A 20,376-nucleotide genomic window follows, 5' to 3' on the forward strand; every position below is an offset into this window, starting at 1 on the left:
TAAAGAATTTAAAAAGAAAACAGCTGGGGCCACAAGCCTCTCATATATAGAGGGTACCTTCAGACTGGCGGCAACTTACTCACCCTACAATTAGAAAGGTGGCCCCCTGACATGGGTAGGAGACGTCTGATTTAGTTGAAGAGTCACAGAATGAAAGCTCTGTTTCACGGTGTCCTCCACACCCTCATCTCCAGTTTGGACCTTACATTCACTGTCTTTTCTTCTCCCATCTGAAGTTTGATATTAAACTCGTGTCCCCAGTGCTAAAAATCAATGACCTTTTCTCAGGCTTCCTCTTCCCATTTCCCAAGTCTCTCTTCTGTAGATGTTTTCCTGTTTGTCTGACTTTATCAGTCTCCTTTGCTGACTTCTCTCCTCCTCCACCCCCTATTGGGTCTGGCGTCTCCGAGTTTCAGCTCTTGGCTGTCAGGTTGTTTTTCCTTCTCATCTATTGCGTTTAACCCCTCCCTCCTTCTCCACCCCCAGGGCTATTATATGTGTTTTCATTTCATTATATGTGTTACCTTTCATTCATTCAACAAATATTCATTGAATAAATATCTTGACTCCTTTTTTTCCCCCTTACACCCACATTCAAGCCATTAAGTTTTGTTGGCTCTACAATCAGAAATCTATTTCGTACCTGACTTGCTTTTACTGTTACCAACCAAGCTGAAACCAGCATCATCTCCTGGACCACTGCCTTAGACTCCAAATTGGCTTCCAGACTTTGCGGTTCATTTTCCCACCCATCTCCCTTAGTTTAGTCTCACTCAGCATCTGCGATCCGTTTCAAAACCTACATTGAATCATGTCACTACTCTGCTTGCAACCATCCAAATGGTGCTCTCTCTCTTTTCCAATTGCAGTAAGAACACTAAACATGAAATCTACCCTCTTAACAGATTTTTTTAAGTGTACAATAGAGTAGTGTTATCTACAGAGACAATTCTGTGCAGCAGATCTTTGGAACTTACTCATTTTGAGAAACTGAAATTTCACCCCTGTTGGTTAGTAGTTCTGCTTCCCCCCTCCCCCTAGCCCCTGGCAACCACCCTCCTATTCTTTGCTTCTGTGAATTTGATTATTTTAGATATAAGTGGAATCATGCAGTGTTTGTCCTTCTGTGACTGGCTTCTTTCACTTAGCATAATGTCCTCAGGTCAAAGTTGCTATCAGGCTCTACACTATCACACTGTCTGATTATCTGTTTACCTTTCCCATCCCTTGTTTGTTACCACCCAGGCTTCATATCCTACTAATCTTACAGTCACTGAACTCCTGCCCAGTGCCCTCATGGCCCTTTCCAACACTTCAGACATGTTCTGGCCCCAGGGTCTTCGCACTTCCTGTTTTTATTCCTGGACACAGTTCCCCCATAGAGCATGACTACCTCTCTCCCTCACCACTTTCAGGTCTTTGCTCAAGGATCATCTTCTCAGTGACGGCTTTTCAGGACAGCCCACTTCAAAATTTCAGCATACCCTCTCCTTCTTGGTCCTTCTTAGTTAGCTTTCCTAATTTATTTTCTCTCTACAACTTATCACCATTGTGTGTTTATTGTCTCTTTCTTTACACAAGAGTAAAAGCTACATAAGGGAGGGACTTTGTTTTTTTCACTGATATATCTGTCTTACCAGCATCTAGAACAGTGCCTAGACATAGTAGGCACACAGTGGGTGCATTTTGAATGAACAACTAAATGAATGAATACATGCTATTACGTGCCAGTACTGAGTATAATGATGAAGAAATATTGGATCCTGCCCTTGATAAACAAACTGTCTAGTAAAAGACTGTCAAAAATGAGAGAGTTTTGTTTAAACAGTTAGAAAGCATGGAGCAGGGATACTTAACCCATCCTGAGATAGGATGAGGCACTCAAGTTGGGCTTCCTGTAGGAGGTGGCACCTGAGCCTGACAGAAGTTGGCCCAGTGAAAGGAAGAGGAGAGATTTGGACAAGAGTTTTTTTGTTTTTGTTTTTTTTCCTTGAGAACATTTACCTTTAATTCTTTTTGTTAATTAATTTTTATTGGAGTATAGTTGCTTTACAATGTTGTGTTAGTTTCTGCTGCACAGCAAAGTAAATCAGTTATACATATACAGATATCTACTCTTTTTTAGATTCTTTTCCCGTATAGGTCATTACAGAGTATTGAGTAGAGTTCCCTGTGCTATACAGCAGGTCCTTATTAGATGTCTATTTTAGAAGAACTTTTAAAATAGAGCGATAACATGAACAAGGCATGGTGGCTAAGCAGATGCTGTTACTGCTTTTCTCATTTCTCCTCAAATCTCCTTACCATTTCTGAGCATGCCAACCTCACTTCTCATGGCTAAGACGTGCATCATTCATGGGGAGCTACTATGCCTGTGAGCATAGCAGCCTGGGAATGTCTGAGAATGAGTGCCCCCAGCCCTTAATCCATGACTGATGAGTGTTGGCATATATATATTCCTATTCTCCTGCCCCTTGGCTAGGATATTTCTGTGGGGTGTACTTTATATCAGTTCTGTGGGATTGTGGTTATCTACTGTGGTAGATTTAATAATGTACCCATTATTGGCTAATTCCCTTTCCTGTGTCACTTCACCCTCAACTACCCCTTTTCCTTGCAACTCCCAACAAAGTGCTGGTCCTTGAAACTTGGCTCTGGGTTGGCCTCTGTAAGAACGAAGAGGAAGACGGTGATTACTTCCTAAACTCTAGAGAATAAAAATTACAGTCTTTGGTCTGCTTTGAGAGGTAATAAAGCAAACCAGGTCGGCTATAGGGAGAGGTGATCAGGTTTGACAGTGAAGGAATTTGAATTCTAGGTTAAGAGATTTGGTTTGCTTCCAAATTTCTTCTGAAATCTTTGAGTTTGGGGATAAAGTAATTGAAAGGATATTTGAGTATGATGAATCTAGCTGTGGTACGTGGGGGCAGGGAGGGTCTACACGGAGGGTGATCAGTTAGGAAACAGTTCAAACAGCACAGTTAGGAGTGCATTAGTGAGGTGGCAGTGAGAATGGAAAGGCATAGAGGAGAGAGAATGTGAGGGGAAAAAATGACAGGATTTGGAATCTAGCTCTGTGATGAGGGGAGGGAGGTGGTGGGAGGGGAGAAGTAGAAAATGTCTGAGGCTCTGTGAGCTAAACAGCAGCAGTATCATTAACAGAGATGAGGAAGCCATGAGTGGGATCTGGATTTCACGAGTTAAAGACATTTGGAGTTTGTGCCAGTGGAATGTCCAAGTAGAAATGTCCAGCAGACAGCTGGAAATATAAGAAGGGAGGAAGGATTTGGTTTCAGAATTGGGGCTCTTTCAGGCAGCGATAAATGTGGCTGGCTATTTTGAAAAGCCCAAAGAAACACTTAACTTTTTTTTTTTTTTTAATAGATCTTTATTGGAGTATAACTGCTTCACAGTACCGTGTTAGTTTCTGTTGCACAACAAATCCAATCACTTAACTTTATACAAGTCTTATAGTCCCGACCTTATGACTCTCAGTAGAGAAGGAGGAAATGTCATAGTAACCTGCAATTATTGGTGGACTTTGCAGTTGAAACACACATACCCTTGTGATGTGGAGAGGCTGTAAGCATGCATGTGGGCAAGAGGGGGATTGGAAGGGCAGAAAGCTAGGTTCTAACCAAGCAAGTTCTTGAAGATACTGGACAACCAGGAAAGTGAGAAGTCAAGTTTAAGGACTTTGGCAGGATTCAGGCACAGTAGACAGATTTGGAATTCTGGAGACTGAGATTTGGCCAAAAGACCAGCCAATCCCAGCAGAGTCCTCAGATTTAGAGGACTGATGCTGTTTGTTGTCTGCCTAGTTTTATGGAGTGGCACTGGCCAGATGCCGAAGGATGTTATTAAGGAATCCCTTCCTTAGCCTTTTCTTCTTCAGGCTAAACAATCCTTATTTCATTCTCACGTGTCATACTTTCCATTTCTTTAATTATTTGTTACTCTTCTCTGAACTTTCTCCAATATCCCTCTTAAAATACTGAGACCAAACCTTATACACACCATGATAACTGGCTTAGGGCTGGGCACAGGAAATGATTCTTTTTCTAAAATGTCACACATAGGCAACATTCCTTTACAGGTTTTCCACCTGTTTTTAATGCGACCATTTAGTACTCATCTAGACATCATGCTAATTTCAGACAAAATGTGATCATAATGGAACGTCTTTTCCAATAATTTTGTTTTAACTTCAAAGGCTCAGAGTTGGAAAGGGTATTGGCTCAAATCAGCTCCCCTCCCCTCCCCCTGCATTTTAGGAAGATAGAGGTAGAACATTATAGAATATTGCCATTTTCTATATTATAGAGGTAGAACATTATAGAGGTAGAACATTATAGAATATTACTATTTTCTCTCGTGTCGTGAAATATACGAGGCAGATTGTCAGGCTTTTGCCTTAATTTGTGCTTTTGCCCCTGCTCATCCCAACAGATTAAACACTAGGCTAGCTAAAATGTGCTGAGAAGTAATACATTAAAAGGAATTTTCTCAGACATGAGTCAAAACTGGAAGTAGGGGAGGACGCGCCAGGGAGCTGAGAGATCGCTCGCTCTGACAGCATCTCTGGGAGTAATTTTCCATGTGGACTGAAGGAAGATCTTGTAAGGCACAGCCCGGGTTACACATGCTGGACTCCGATTCCGCAGGATTTATAAGCCATTACTGGAGAGAGTCTAAGGCTCTCCTGGCACAGGCAGAGGAGGAAGAAATGTTCAATGGACAATAAAAACTTTCGGTTTACAGAGTAAACCAAAAACAGGGCCTTCGTTTTACAGGGTTTAGAAACTTGCCCCTGAGTTAACGGGGGTGTGGAGTGTGTCTACATTTCCATCGTTCATTGTCGGGCGAGGTCCCATTCAACCAGGATTGCTATGGATTTGACGTCGCTTCTGCTCTGAGGGTAGCATCTAAATGTAGACAAGAGCAGATTCGCACCCTTAGAGGCTACCGGGAAGCTCAGGGCGCTGGGGAAGCAGAGAGGAGGGAGCGGGGAGCGCCGCCCGTCGGCCAGACTCCCAGCGTCTCCTCCCCCTGTCTCGGGCCCACTCCCAAACTTAACTGCACGCTTCCCGGTTCCAGCCAGAAGCCCTGCGTGAGCCTCCACACGTAGCCGCAGACGGCTCCTTAAATAGGTCGGAATTGAGCAAACAATCCCAGACGTGGGGCTGGGGCAAGCGCGCAGGCAGGCGAGCGCAGGCAACCGCACGGTGCACGCAGCGGCGCGCCGGGTCAGCCGGCGGCCAATAGCCGGGGCGCGGCCCGCCCCGTCGCCTCCCCCTCGGGGAGCCTATAAGTTGCCCGCGGCGCCGCGGGCGCCCGCCGCTCTGCGCCTTCCAGACCACCTGATTCCCGCCCCTCTCCACGCCGCTCGAGCTGCCGGGCGTGGGTACCCTGCGCCCAGTCGGCCCATCCGCCTCCGCCCGCATTCGTCGGCCCGGGGCGGATCAGGGGTCTCCACTCTCGCGAGAGGTGGGCCGCTGCAGGGCGGCAGGGGCGCCGGAGCCCGCGCGGGCCGTCGACGGGCCGAAGATGGGGCGGTGCGCGGTGCAGCCGTGGCTGCTGCTGCTGCTGGCGCTCGTCCTCCAGCCCTGGGACCCTTGCCTGGGTGCAGACTCGGGGAAGTCCTCTAGCATCCCCACAGGTGAGCACTTCCGCGGGCCGCCCTGTCCCGCGAGGCTCGGCCGGATGGGCAGTTCATTCATCCACCGGTCCTTCGCGTGGGGTCGGCCGGGTGAGTTGGTGGAGGGGGGCGCCCGTCCCTCCCAGGTCCGCAGAGGTGATTCGGTGGGAGCCTGTCCTTCCCCGGGACCACTGAGGTGAGTCGGGGTGGGCTGTCCATCCTCCCCAGGACCGCCCAGGTCTTCCCCAGAACTGCGCTCGGGCTGTGCTGATCCCCGGGGGAGTGTGGGAGCATCCGCCCTCGTGGGCTCTCGGAGTTCTCCGTAACCCGAGAGCGCACGAAGTTTTCTTCAGCACAAGTTGGGGTTTCCTTTTGGTCTTGCAGGTCGGTGGGCACCAGCACCTTTCCTGCAACTTTGCTTTCTCCTCCTTTGCTGGAGTTGGCATGATTTATCCGTTTTGGACGAAGCAGTACTCCCTCTGTGACCTAAACACGGGGCTAGTGTACTTTCTGATTGATGGTGACACATTCCTTCCAGCGCCCCAGGAAGCAGCTGGTAACACCTACCTCCTGCCAGAAACAACGCTCAAAACCGTGGTTGTTTTCAGTAAGGCTGCTTGGCTACCCAATACCTCCAGGAGGTAGCTTTCCTCTTTGTAGATTATGGAGGGGAAGCTGTCCACAGCTTTTCCGCTTGGCCACCCTTTTCGTAAGCCTGGTGCCCTTCCTTGTTTTCAGAAGCTGGAACTGCAGCGAATAGTCAAGTTCATGTAAAATAAAACTTTTTACATTTAGCAAGATTAAAGGGAGCCTCACCACATGTTTGTCGAGACATACTTTGCTGCCATTTGCTGCACATGAGATATCCTTGGAGTGTTCCACTTTTGTGCTCTAACTCTGTGCTCTCTGAAATTAGATCTTGCATTTAAATGTCCTTCTGCTGTACCACTTTTGTTTAAAAATTAAAATCATTCTGTCATTTTTGAGGGGGGGGAGTAAATAGGGCACTTTTCTGCTTGAACTTTACTTAAGCACAAGGACAGAAATTTCTATTTTAGGTTTACATTCAGAAGTTGACATTTGGTGTAGAACCCAGTCAATCCATGTAAGCAGTACTTTTGTTTTCATCTGTAAGTGTTTCAGAAAACTTCAGTGGACTAAGTTGCCCATCTTTCTACATTCCTGCCAAACAGTACTTGCTTTGTTAGTTTGAGAAACTTCAGCATTTGGATAGATTTTTGTCAGCTACAGGATACTTTTCTTTCTCTCAGATATATGTGATGGCTTCAAAATGAGTTTCTCAACCCTTTGTGGTTTCTTTAAATTTGAACTGAATTTTTTTCATTACTCTAAAATTATCTTTTACTGTAACATCTAGAAAATAGACAAGAAAATGCCTTCAGCAAACCTGGAAAAGGAGACATTAAAAAAAAATTCCCAGAAAAACGACTTTCTTTGTTGAAACACCCAAGGAAACTTACTGGGAAATAAAATAACCTCTAAGGGCTTTGCCACTCTTAGAGGGACCTCTTCAGCCTTTGTATATTTTATTTCACTTCATTATCAACACCCCTTACTTTTTATAGAAGACATCTCTTTGTGGCTGCGTTTAGGTTTACATTCAAAATTATCTTTCTTTCCTAATCTGACTTTTAAGTTTCATGGAGCTGGACAGTAAAGTTTTAATGGATTGTAACATCAGAGAAGGGAATTTCAGATATGAATGCTTTTCTCAGAAAGTGACCACGTAAAACCCACTGCTGACAACTGAGGACTGATTTTGGTGGGTGGGTGTGGGGAATTCAGATATCATCTAAATGCAGAAAAATATTGATTTGTCATAGGTGGAGCCAGCAGTAGCCAGTTTGATTATGAGCTGTGTATAGGTAGATGTGATAAGCTAATAAATGTAGATGGTACAGTGCTTGATAACATGGGAAGAATCATGGATTATGTTCCATTTTCTCTCTAAACTATTACAACTGAAAATTGCTAAATTGGAAACTTTTCTCATCTATGTAAATATCAAGCAAACTTTAGAACTCTAAGTTGTCTAGCTTACTTAATAGGAGGTCTTTAAGAGGAGCGCTTATCATCTCTAACCTGCTATTTTTGTCACCATGTCCCAGCTAGCCATGAAGAAATAGATTAGACCAGGGTTTTGTGGCTGTGTTTACATTTTGAGCTAGATAATTATTTATTGTGGGAGACTATCCAGTGCATTTTACGATGTTTAGCAGTATCCTTGGCCTCTACCCACTAGACGCCAGGAGCACCTCCTCCAGGCGTGAAAATGAAATATGTCTCAAAATGAAAAATGGCCATGTGTCTCCTGAGGGACAAAATTGCCCAGGGTGGGAAATCACTGGATTAGACAAATCTATGTGTATTTGAGGCAATGTGGCATTATAGTGTTACTGGAATGATAATGGCGACTCTTTTTTGGAAACAAATATTTATAGTGATTTTTCCATTTTTCCACTGTAGTAGGGAATGTGTTGTTTGAATCACATTACATTAATCAATTTTTGGAATATAGTTTTTCCTAGCTTTGATGCTGTATGTTAACCAGAGTTGAGAACACTGCATTTTGTTCTCTTTCCTGAGAGTTCTACTGTGTACTGCATTCATTCCTTTTTGATTGCCACTTTATTCTCAGCATGGAAAGACTCTAAATAAGAATTTGGTTAAAAACAATCATTTTCTCCTAGAATCATTTATAGGAATTTTGCCTTAAACTTTTATCTCCATGGGAGCGTTTGAGGCAAAACCCTCCTAACAAGCGTCAGCAAATCAAGTTCATACCCTGATTTATGTTTCCTACACTTTTTTCCTTCTCAATGAGAGAAGGTGTATTCCTGCCAAGAATTTGTAACTAGGTCTCCAGACCTGGATCAACATTTGGTGTGTTTTCTAAGGTACCCTGCCTATTCCATGAACTAAATTGGGCAGAAACCAAGTTTTGCACAAAAATGGAGGAAATGGTTTCACATGTTTCTGTCAAGACCAGTATTTTTCAACCATGTTCATTTATAAACTCTTTAATTTACCCTGGCACATTCAAGGAGGAAAGGAAAGGTTTGTCCCTATCTGCTGATGCAAACTGACAATTTACGGGGTGGAGAGGAAAAAACCAAGGTCCTGGAAAAAACTCGAGAAGAAGAGAGGGAGGCTTGTCCTTTGTGTACTTTCTGTGTCCTGGGCTCCAGCCACACAGAACGACCAGTCTCTGCCTTTCTTTCATGTAAAAATAGACATACAAAACAATTCTAGAGAATGTGAGGACCAGAAATGAAAATTAAATTGAGATACCCTTTTCTACCCATCACATTGACTAAAGCATTTAAAAAATAAACTCTGATCATACCAACTGTTGTGAGGGTGAGAAGTCTCAGGAAGCACAACACCTTTGGAGAACAATTTAGTAACGTCTAGTGGAATTGAGAATCCACGTATCCTGCCATCCTAGATACACATGTACAGGTCTCTCAAATTTCTACCTCTGTCTGTTCTCCTTGAAATTATATTCTTTGTTTATATCTAGCTCCTAAGAAATTCTTCTCCATCCTACCTTTTGTTTGGCTCTCTTTCTAACTTCTTAATGCAGTTGGTTTATACAGATCATATCTGCTTTGTATGATAGATGTTTATGTTTAATACATTTTTTGGAGTAAAGGATTGAGTCTTATTCATTTTTGTACTCCTCACAGTACCTTCCCTGTTCTTTTAACACAAAGAAGATTCTCAGTTTATGTTTGTTGAGTTTCTGGCCACCTCGGAGAATTATGAAAAGTGGCATGCAGTCAATGAGATTGCTAGCTGCTCCTTTTCCTAGGGTTTTAACTAAGTTCACTGAGTTTCCTTTCTCTACCCGGGGACCCATGCACTACCATGATCAAGGAACTTACCCATGAAACATCAGGCAAGGCTTTGTTTCTGAACAAGTTGTTGGCAACTCTTTTTTTTTTTCCTTGGCTATGTTGGGTTGCGCCACCAGGGAAGTCCAGTTGTTGGCAATTCTTCTCCAGAAGTTATATTTTCTGCTCTACCTACCTTTCTCAATATAAAATCACACCTTCAGAAATGCTTTCATGTGGTTGGATACCATGATCCTTTTTTTATAGATGGTGAAATGGACATTTAGATGGTTTGTTACTTGAAGATCAGATAGCTGAAAGCAACACAAGAGGGACTTGTGCCCTTTCTTCAGGCCATGCTCTGTGTCTTTCCTGACCCCTTTATTCTTTTGGACTTGCGGTACCGATGGGAAAGAAATAGAGACTGGGCATCAGGGAATCTAAAGAAGCAAAAGGGCTGCTTTGCTAAAGAGCACTCATTTTGTAGGTTTATATAAATGGAGGGGAAAGGGCTAGGCAGGGGCTGAAGGAAAGCTGGGCCCCTGGCCAGGGATGACAAACTACAGCCCATGGGCCAAATCCGGCAGACTATAAACAGCTACCTGTTTTTGTACAGCCAGTGAGCTAATGATGATTTTTACATTTTTAAATGGCGGAAAAATATAAATATAAATATATAGATATATATATATCTCATGACATGTGAAAGTTATATGAAATCCAATATTCAGGGTCCGTAAAGTTTTATTGGCTCACAACCACATTCGTTCGTTAACATGTCATCTGTGGCTGCTTTGGTGCTACAAGGCAGAGTCGAGTAGTTGTCACAGAGGCTATGTGTCCTGCAAAGTCTAAATTATTTGCTCTCTGGCCCCGTACAGAAACCCTTTGCCGACTTTTGCCTTAGGAGATGATATTCCCTCTTAAGCCATGTATCCTGCAGATCTGCTGCTCTTTGGGAAAGAGCCACATTCTGGACAGTAGCAGCTGGCTCTGGGCACTTGAGAGAGCTGTTTTTCATTTTAGCCTTTGCCAGTGATTCCTGTGGCATTTTGAATTCAAACATAGAGCTTCTCTGTTACATCTTTTTAAACCTGGTGCTTGATGCTAATGAGACATGTACTTTGGTGTAAATACTGTCCTTAGGATAAAAAATGGATTTATATACACTACCAAATGTAAAATAGATAGCTGGTGGGAAGCAGCTGCATAGCACAGGGAGATCAGCTCGGTGCTTTGTGACCACCTAGAGGGGTGGGATAGGGAGGGTGGGAGGGAGACGCAAGAGGGAGGAGATATGGGGATATATGTATATGTAGAGCTGATTCACTTTGTTATACAGCAGAAACTAATACACCATTGTAAAGCAATTATACTCCAATAAAGATGTCAAAAAAAAAAAAAAAAAGAATAAAACACCCTGGGGGCTGATTGGAAAGGAGATGCATGTTTCTGTTTCAGAGCTTGTGGGTGTTCTAGAAGTTTGGTCTAGAAACTTGACTGAATTTGTGGCTTGATTCCTGGGAGGAAATGATTAGCACATTTATCAATGACTATTTTTATTCTTCTTCAACCTTTGCTGTAAAACTTAGGCTAAACTGAGAAATTGGTGCTTTTAAAATGACAGATTTTTTTTTTTTGCATTTTACCCCTTTGCATTTGCTGCGATGTGTTTGCCTCACTAAACTTAAATAACAACTAATTTTCAGAACTATTGAGATTTTAATTAGCCAAGAAATAGTTATCCAGAGTAGTAGAATTATAAACAGTGCATCATGATTTGTTGTCCTTATGCTACTTACTATCTTTTTAAAATTGAAGTACACTTGATTTGCTACTTACTATCTTATGGCCTATTATGTTGCAACCTTTGTTTGGTAATGGTGCTACTGAATTTATCACTATGCTATTAACTGTGTCACAGGAATGCTCCGTCAAAAAATACTTTTTATAATTAAAAAATACGGAAACTTTAAATAAGTTTTAATGTTTCCCCTTCAGGATAACTTTATTTAAAACAAAATTTAAAGAGTGAAGATATGTTATTTGTATACCCAGAGGAAAGATTTCCATTACATATTTTCTTTTGTGTGTGAAAAGAGGCACATCAACTTCTGTTAATGATTTTGACTTAGTTTTTAAATATAAATCTCTTTATTAAAAAAATAAACTAATTCAGGTTAGTGCATTTACGTACTTAGTTACTAGATTGATTCATAAGTATTTTTCAGGCCTTGATTGTATTAGTGGCATACTGTAGCAGTTATGGGAAAATAACAATCATTTTTTATTCCAATTGAAATGTGGGTATATCTCCCCCCTTAAATTTCTTTCTTTCTTTCTTTCTTTTTTAAATACAGCTCTATTTCATTCTAAGTTGATTCTTTTTTTTTTAATTAATTAATTAATTTATTTATTTTTGGCTGTGTTCGGTCTTCATTTCCGTTAAATTTATTCTTAAAAAAAGATGTGATTACATGAGAAAATGCTTAATTTGCTAGTGTGGACATATACTTTGTTTACTGTTTATATTGTGCTATAAAAAATTCGGTTTAAAGTTTAGTTTGTATAGGGTTGGAATTGCATTTTGTCTAGTTAGGGAGAAAACTTTGAATAGTGAGTAGACTATCTTTGCTTTATAATGAAAATCTTCATTAGAAATGGAAAAAAACACTTTAATTTCATACAATTGAAAGAACATGCTTATTGCTATTAATATATTCTGTGAAGCTTTTAATACAAAAAGAGTTTTTGGGGACATACAGCTAAAATGAGGGGGCTAAATGGTCAGGGAAAGTGCTTCTAAAAATCATGGTTGAGTTTCCAAAATGGGCTAGGGTTATAATTAAATCTCATTTGTTATATTGATTTTAACATTGCTTTTATTATTTTGGATGTGTAAGACAGCCTGGTGTTATTACATTGACTGATCATCTGCTCCTTTACTTTAGGGTTACATACTAAAATTTTTAAAAGGAATTCTATTTATCTTTCTAGTTACTGCTAATCTGTTTCAACATTTCTTCCAAAGAGAAAGAGGGAGGGGATTTTCCTGATTAAAGTGCTGTGGTTCTGTTCTTCTAATGCTGTGGACATCATAGGGTAAAGATTCTTACGGCAGGAAGGAACGTGCAAGCACATGTAATTTTTATCGCTCTCATCACCAGCCCCAGTCAGACCCAGACACTCAGAGGTACTGAGGAGACACTGAATATGCCTCATGCCACACAGCTTCACTGTCTGCAGGCACAGCAGCAAGTGGAAGAAGGACGTGGAGTCCGGGCAGTCTTGAGTTCCTGATTCTGGGACACTGTCCAGGAAAAGCCCCAGAAACTCTGCATCTCAGTTCCAGTGACCACAGAGCCCCAACACAGAGCCAGTGTCCCATCAGCAAGGCTCTTTCATGGACTAGTCTGTTTTACTGGTTTGAAGCTACAACTTTTATTGGGCCTTAGGATGCTAATTACTTTTAGGTGCTACACACCTGGCTAGGAAGGGAGCCAGTTACTTTTAGATTTTTAAAATTTATTCTCAAAACTGGTTCTTTAAATATTTGATCCTTTTCTTCCTGGGTCTAGCAGTATACTAAACACGAGCAGCTGTTTTAGCATGCCAAAAAAAAAAAAAACCAACAACAACAAAAAAGCAAATATAGAATTAAATTTTTTTTTTTTTTTGGAGGAAACTGGCTAACAGTTTGTAGGCAGATTAAAAGGACCTCCCTAATTCAATCGCCTAGGGAAGTCTTACAGAGCCATCATGCAGAGAGCAAACTGGCTCTCTGATGGGATTTTCCAGTCATACCCAAGCCAGCTCTGAGGCCCCTTGTCTTCCGAGGGCCCCTTGCTCTCCTGCGCTAACCTTGCAGACCTCTCTCCTGGCCTCCAGCTGGCACCACAACTGTGACCAGAGTGCCTTGGTCATCCAGAGCCTCTGAAATTCCTGTCGGCCACGTCTAGAGAGGGACAATTCTCCTTTTCTTCTTAGTTTAGTTTAAACAGGGGTGGAATTTTTTAAACAGTGACTTTACTGGGTAACCAAGGGCAAAACAAAACAAAACCCCAAACTGGAAAACCACCAAAGCAAAGCAATGAACAGACTTACAAATTAGAGACTCAAGAGTTCTTACTCTACTGTGACTTTACTTAAAGACCTGCCTACCTGCACATCCTCGGGGATTCATAGGTTCTGTGTCTGTGCTCAGCTTTTCTTTCTCCTCTCTTCCGTCCTACTTCTCACCAACTTCTTTTACACAGACAGCTCTTTCTTCTCCAGCGTTGGAGTCCATGAAGTTCATAGGTAGATAAATGTTACTAGGTTGTGAAATAATAAAAAAATATGTTTATTTTGGTCTCAACAGCCGCCCCCCTCGCCCCATTCCTGCTAATATTTGGCCTTTGGGCCTTGTTCCTGACACAGAGCTCCTAAAACCCTTGTAATTTCCTGAGTGATAGGAGTGTCTGACACAGAGCTCCTCTATCCCTTGGAATTTCCTAGGTGATAGGAGCATCTTTTGTTCTAATGAGACCACTCTTGGTGGGCTCTTGGATGGAGTCTGGTCACTAGAAAGACCAAGCCGTGATTAGAAACTTGGAGCTTTCAGCCCTACCCCCCATATTCCACGGAGGGAGAGGGTTTTGAAACTAAGTTAATAACCGATCACGCCTATGTGATGAAGCCGCTACAGAGGTCCCTAAAGTTCAGGTTTTGGAGAGCTTCTGAATCTTGGAATGCATCTACAAGCCAGGAAGGTGGTACACCCCAACTCCAGAGGGGACAGAAACTCCTGCCCTGGGGACCCTTCTAGACCTTGACCCATGTATCTCTTCATCTTGCTGTTCATTTGTATCCTTTAAAATATTTTTGTAATAAATTGGCAATAGTAAGTCAGCTGTTTTCCTTGCTTCTGTGAGCCACTCTAGAAAATTATTGAACCTGAGAAGGGGGGGGTCTTGGGAACTTCTGATTTGTAGCCAATTCACTCAGAAGTCGTGGGTAACCTGGGGACCTACTACTTGCGATGGGCATCTGAAGTGGGGGCAGCCTTATGGGACTGAGCCCTTAACCTTTCGGGTCTGTAGTGATTCTGGTTAAATTGAACTGAATTGCAGGACACCCAGCTGATGTGGGAGAAAGGGTCTGTGTGGGAAAAAACCCACACATGGGTGTCAGAAGTATTGTGCGTGTATATAGTAGAGGAGAACACCATAGTGTTTTCTCTAGACATCGGTGCACGAGATATTTTTATATTTTCGTAGGGACCTATCAGCCTAACCCTAGTCATTTATTTTCTTCAGTGGGTAAGTTTTTAATGCATTTTTGCTCACAACTCTTTTGATAGTGCTTTTTTCTTGGTTTTGAGTAGTAATTTACATTGGCTTATATGAATCTACACTCTTCAATAAATCTATGCTTATTTAAATAACTTTAAAAATTCTCCCAGAATACACTTTTTCTAGAGGTAATTAGCAGTATTGTAACTTCTTAGATACAAATGCATGCTAAGAACAATTCCTATTGTGTAATATTCTGAAGTGTCACAATTAATACTTCAGAATTTAATTCTATGAGTATTTATTGAATGGCTAGTCTGTGTTCCAAGTTGCCTTATATGGAGGAAAAAGAGAAAAAACATGACAAACCAAAAATGTGTTAGGCTCAGTTCCTGTTCCACATTGAAATTCTAAGATTCTTACATAGAAAATAATGCATATGTAAAACTGAACAAATCAAAAGAGCACTTATGATGAAACCTGGCCTGTGGGGAAGACCATAGACATCTGGGCATCGGGAAACCTACATCTAAGTTCTAACCCTTCCACTCACTAACCTTGAGTCAATTACCTTGCCTCTCCCGACTTCTTTGTAATTTATGATCTCTCTAGCTCTGTTATTTGATGTTTCTTGAATTCTAAATGTCAGGATGTGTAGTGGAGACAAAGTGCTGCAGGAATCAGAAGTGAGGTCTCAAGGAAATTTACTATTGATATTTTTGTTAGGCCAAAGAAAGCATATACAAAGTTGTTTTGTATTTTAATATTCTAGTTATTCTATCAGGAGCTGTACTTAGGCTTCGGTTTTTTCTTTTCCTAATTAACTTTTGATTTAGAGGTAAGAAAATAGGGCCAAGAATAATTAATTTACATTTTAAAATATTTCAAGTGTTTTAATGTGAGAGGAGAAAACAATCTGGTGTTTATATGAAGCTCTTTTCCATCTCTTGAGAAGAATCATATACTCTTCAGTACATTTAAATATTGTAAGCTGTTTTTAAAAATAACTGTATATTCCTCTGTTTCCACCCTGACTGTTTAAGTCCTGTCGGTTAACAAAAATGATTCTGATAACTCTTTCGAAGTTAAAGAATTTTTTTAATGAAATGTGCTGTTTAAAAATTGGAAGCCCTCCTCCAGATGGTTCTGAAACACTTATCAAATCACCTAGATCTACTTTTTAGAGTCATTAAACATTTTAAAAATATGATTGCATTTAGTAAACTAGAAACATGGTAAATAAAAAGAAAATCGGCTCATGGGAGAAAAAAGTTTTTGTGTGCATTGTGTGTGTGTATGCATAGTGTTCGCTACCCACAGAGATAACTGTTAAGCCTTGAGAGTGGAGTAGAAATTCGGAGCGCCTTTTGATCTGGACTTTTCTTGGATGTATTTTTCGGTCATTGTCACAGTAACATTTATTCTGCATGTGTTTGCACCCCTGGAGTGAAACATATCTAGTAAATGGTATAGTCTTAGACCCAGGCCTTGGAAGAGGTGGTGGTGCTTTTCTCTTCGGGCTATTTTTCCTACTGCTGCAGATAGATTTTATGTAAATTGAAGGAAGCAGTTCAAAGAAAACAATTGGATGGGAAAGAGGGTGGCTTAATTTTGAAAACATACAGTTGTTACTTTTTCAAGTATAAGATTACCAAGAAATCACGGAACCATTTAGTCTGGGTGTTGTTTTTGGAGATTAACTGTGATTTATTGAATAAGCAAGTAAACATTAGCAGATGTTTCTCGTGTAGCATCGGTAAGGTTGAAGAAAAATCTGTTTCATTAAAATAATTGCTTTTGTATTACTATAAAATAGTTGATACGTTTAGGTCCCTCAAGTGTAAGCATGGGTTTTTTTCATAAGGTATATAATCCTAAATAGTCAAGCTCCTCTTCTCCATAGCAAGTCGCTGAACGGCTCTGTTACGTGAGTGACAGCAGCACCACGGGTTGCAGTTACAGCGGGTTACAGTTTACGGCTGAGTGGGATTTTTTTAGGTTGAGGTAAGAGATAAACTAAGAAGCTTATGTTAAATCGTACATGTAAACTTAAGAACTGTCCACACTTGACAGTTCTATCTCCTTTTCTAAAACTGGATTTAAATTCTTCGTTGATGTAAGGTATGACTTTTTCTTAATAAGTGTCAGAATAGTCCACATTTGAATGAGTTTAAAGCATATCTGAATTGTAGAAGATTCTTTTGAAAAATGAGTCTTACTCAGTGTGAAGAGGTGATGGGAGGTAGAGGTGAAGTGGAGGATAGGAGCTGAAATTGCTTGCAAGCCTGTTAGAAAATTATACAATATGTGATTCGAGTGGGTTCAGGCAGTTAATTCAGAAATACCTGAAAGTGCCACTGCCTCAAATGCTGGCAGAGGGGAAGTTTGCTTATGTAAAACTGGACACTCCCTAAGCAGAAATTTGGTTTGAATAGTTTCATATGAGGAATTTATTTCCCTGGTTTGTGCTAACTGATAGTGTAGCATTTTGTTTTAACCATAATAAACCGTACGTCCCAGCCATTCTTGCCATGCACTGACTCCCAGGCTGCAGGCCCGGGTGCATGGATCCTGGTGGGACATGCACACTGAGACAGTATGCAGTACTGGACTGGCTTCTCGTTTGGTTATGGGGAATTAGCCAGTTGCTGTGGTAATCAGCAGAGGTTCAGAAACTTAGACACTGTGACTCTATGATGCCAACCATGGATGCGTTCCATGGTGGAAGAGGTCGCGTCACATTTCTTGGTGTTTCTGATAAATTAAGATGCAAGTCCATTGTGCTTTGAGTTATCTGGAAAGCTGTATTGTTCCTACTTTCATCCTGAATATATTATTAAGAATTTGAGGAAGATACTACTTTGCTCTTGAAACATTAGGGCAACTGCAAAGGCAGTACAGAAGGGGATGCTTGCTTTCTAGATATAGCCAGAGAGGGTTCACCATACAGGAAGGGGGCTAGACACCTCTAAGTGCGAATTAAAGGTATGTATGAGCTTGCCTGGCTTACTGTGATACATGATTTATTTTAAGGCCAGATGTTCATAAACTGCTTGTATGCTAATTATGAAAGATACCCGTGGAAGACAGTATAGGATAATGCTAAGGAGATGGGATTATGGAATCAGACAGCCTGCATTTAAATCCCATCTCTGCCACTTATTTGCTGATTGTCCTGGGAACAAGTTAGTTAACCTCTTTGAATCATAGTTTCTTTATGACAGTAATTGCCTCCTGGGTTTGACTTGAAGATTAAATATGATAATGCCAGTAAAAGGCTTAGCACAGAGTCTGCAAACAGAAATTGCTCAATAAGTGCTACTCACTAAATTTATCATTTAGTTAGAGTATAATTTTAAAGAGTATAATTCCAGTTAGCATTATTCTAAAGTGGAGCATAAAATGTATGGAATTAATTCTTGTGTTCTGATTGATAATGGAGAGGAAAGTGTGTGCTGTCAGTGAATTCTAGAAAATAAGTTTTAACAAGTTAAGATACAAAGATAGCTTTTTCCAGGGGAACCCAAAGGAAATAAATAAGTTTAGTGGTGCAGTCTCTTTGGTGATGTTCCTTGATTGCTTATTTGAATTCAAAATTTTGAAGTCACTTTTCCTCATTCCTCTTATTTACTCTTAATATTCAGATATGTTGAGTTTTACCCATTATTTTTTCTCTCTCCCTGTTTTTTGTTTCATCTATAGTGGAAAGCATATATATATAATTAAATATCACAAACAGATAAGGCCTGTCTTTTTTTAAACATAATCTTAAGACTGTTATCACACTCACTAGCAATTCCTTCATATCATCTAATACTTATTCAAGTTCACTTTTGCCCCCTGTTCTCAAAACTGACTTTTAACAGTTAGTTTATTTGATCAAGATCCATCAATTTCTCCTAAACACCCCTTCAATCTGTCATCACCTTAGTCTAGGCTACTGATCTCTGGCAGCTTGAGGGTCAAATTCAGCCTGCTTATTGTTTTTCGGAAAACTTGAACTAAGTCCTGTGTTTTTAAAATTAAGAAAATTTACTGAAGAGTCTGGAATTTATTTCTCTTGGGATGGGGTGGGGTGGGGAGGAGGCCTGGAGACCCTGGAGTTGCCCTCCCACGTGGCAGCCACAGCTGGCTGATGCGGAGGGGTGTTCCCCCTGTAGGTGGTACTTGTGTACTCCTGTTCACCCTACTCTCCCCGCACCGCCCCACCTCTTCACTGTTTATTGTGTGTTACAACTCCTGGTCTGGGCACACATCACAGAATAAGACAGTTAAACTTGCTTCTTAAATTGTTAAATTATCTTGCCTCATCTTTCCATACTAATCTTTCTCGAGTCTAGTGGCTTTTAACTGGGAGTGGTTTTTTGCCCTCCATGGCGTGTTTGGTAACGTCTGGAGACATTTTGGATTGTCGTGAGTGGTGGGTGCTCCTGGCATCCTATGGGTAGAGACCAGGGATGCTGGTAAAACATCTGACAGTGCACAGCACAAGAATAATTTGGTCCCAAACGTCAGTAGAGCTAAGGTTGAGAAACTCTGCCCTTGTCTGATGGCACATTTCCAATTTCACTGCCCTGTTTAGAAACTTTCTGTGCCTTCCCTATTTTCAAATGTATTTATCACTGTTGCCCATTTTTCACTTGATAATGCATACTGGACTCCTTATCCAGCCAAGATACCACAATTTTATCATTTTTTAGTGATATCTGTTTTTCCAATTTCTTCTCACTGTCAAAATCCTACTTAACATTTTTTTTTTTTAATTTTTAATTTTTTGGTCTCGCCGCATGGCGTGCAGGATCTTAGTTCCCCAACCAGGGATCGAACCCGTGCTCGCAATGGTGGAAGCGTGGAGTCTTAACCACTGGACCGCCGGGGAGGTCCCCCCTACTTAACATTTTTAAGTCCTCTGTTTTGCCCATTCATGAAGCTGTTTTTTATGACACTTTTCCACATTATTCTCCAAAAATCATCTTATTAGAACTGGAAACTTTCTTAAAGATGATCTTTAAACTTTCTTAAAGATGATCTTTCCCTCAATACTGTTTCTGCTTCTTCAAACCAAGAAACTGCATCTGGAGGTATTAAGTGGTATATGCAAGGTATCTCCTAGTTCTTTGTTCTTCCCTCCATGCTGGACTCCTGCAACATTATTTGCTAGCTTATAATCTGTTACTTAATTAGGGATTTAGTATGTTATTTTCAGACTTTTCATGTGAATTAACTTCATATTCTCCGCTGGATTTTAAACTGCAAGAGGACAGAGACAGTATCTCTTATTGTTGGTACCAAGTCTGTGAATTGCTGTGTCTCAGACCTCCAAGCCTCCGGAGGTTTCTTTGCCTGTAGGCCCTACAGAGGGGTAGTCAGATAACCCAGGTCACCCCAGTCACAACTAACAAGGCGAGTGGGCACCTGTGTTTGTCCATTCCATTCAGGAAAGAGAGACCATTCTAGATATCTTGAGCAGAAGGGGATTATTTAACAAAAGTAATTATGGGTTTATGCAATTGTTGGAAAGGCTGGAAGAGGAGGCTTTAGGCTGAGCCTCCAGCATTGATTCCTAGAACAGCAGAGAGAGCTAACCAGGCTCGGAGGTTACCACCTC

The 20,376-nt window shown here is 41.1% G+C and overlaps 1 protein-coding gene across 2 annotated transcripts in view; it reads left to right on the top strand.

Annotated features, from left to right (window-relative positions):
* Window positions 1-5,276: 5,276 nt before the first annotated feature.
* The window catches only part of PLOD2 (procollagen-lysine,2-oxoglutarate 5-dioxygenase 2), a 107,204-nt gene continuing 92,104 nt past the window's right edge, over window positions 5,277-20,376 (top strand). Inside the window, exon 1 of one of the 2 annotated variants that reach the window (XM_082394352.1) lies at window positions 5,277-5,659. In XM_082394352.1, coding sequence (XP_082250478.1) covers window positions 5,548-5,659 — 112 coding nt within the window. In that variant the 5' untranslated portion in view covers window positions 5,277-5,547. The remainder of the gene's footprint in view (window positions 5,660-20,376) is intronic. The other variant, XM_082394351.1, reaches the window with a different exon arrangement.

This window comes from Balaenoptera borealis, assembly GCF_965194805.1.
Source record: "Balaenoptera borealis genome assembly, chromosome: 5".
Lineage (NCBI taxonomy): Eukaryota > Metazoa > Chordata > Mammalia > Artiodactyla > Balaenopteridae > Balaenoptera > Balaenoptera borealis.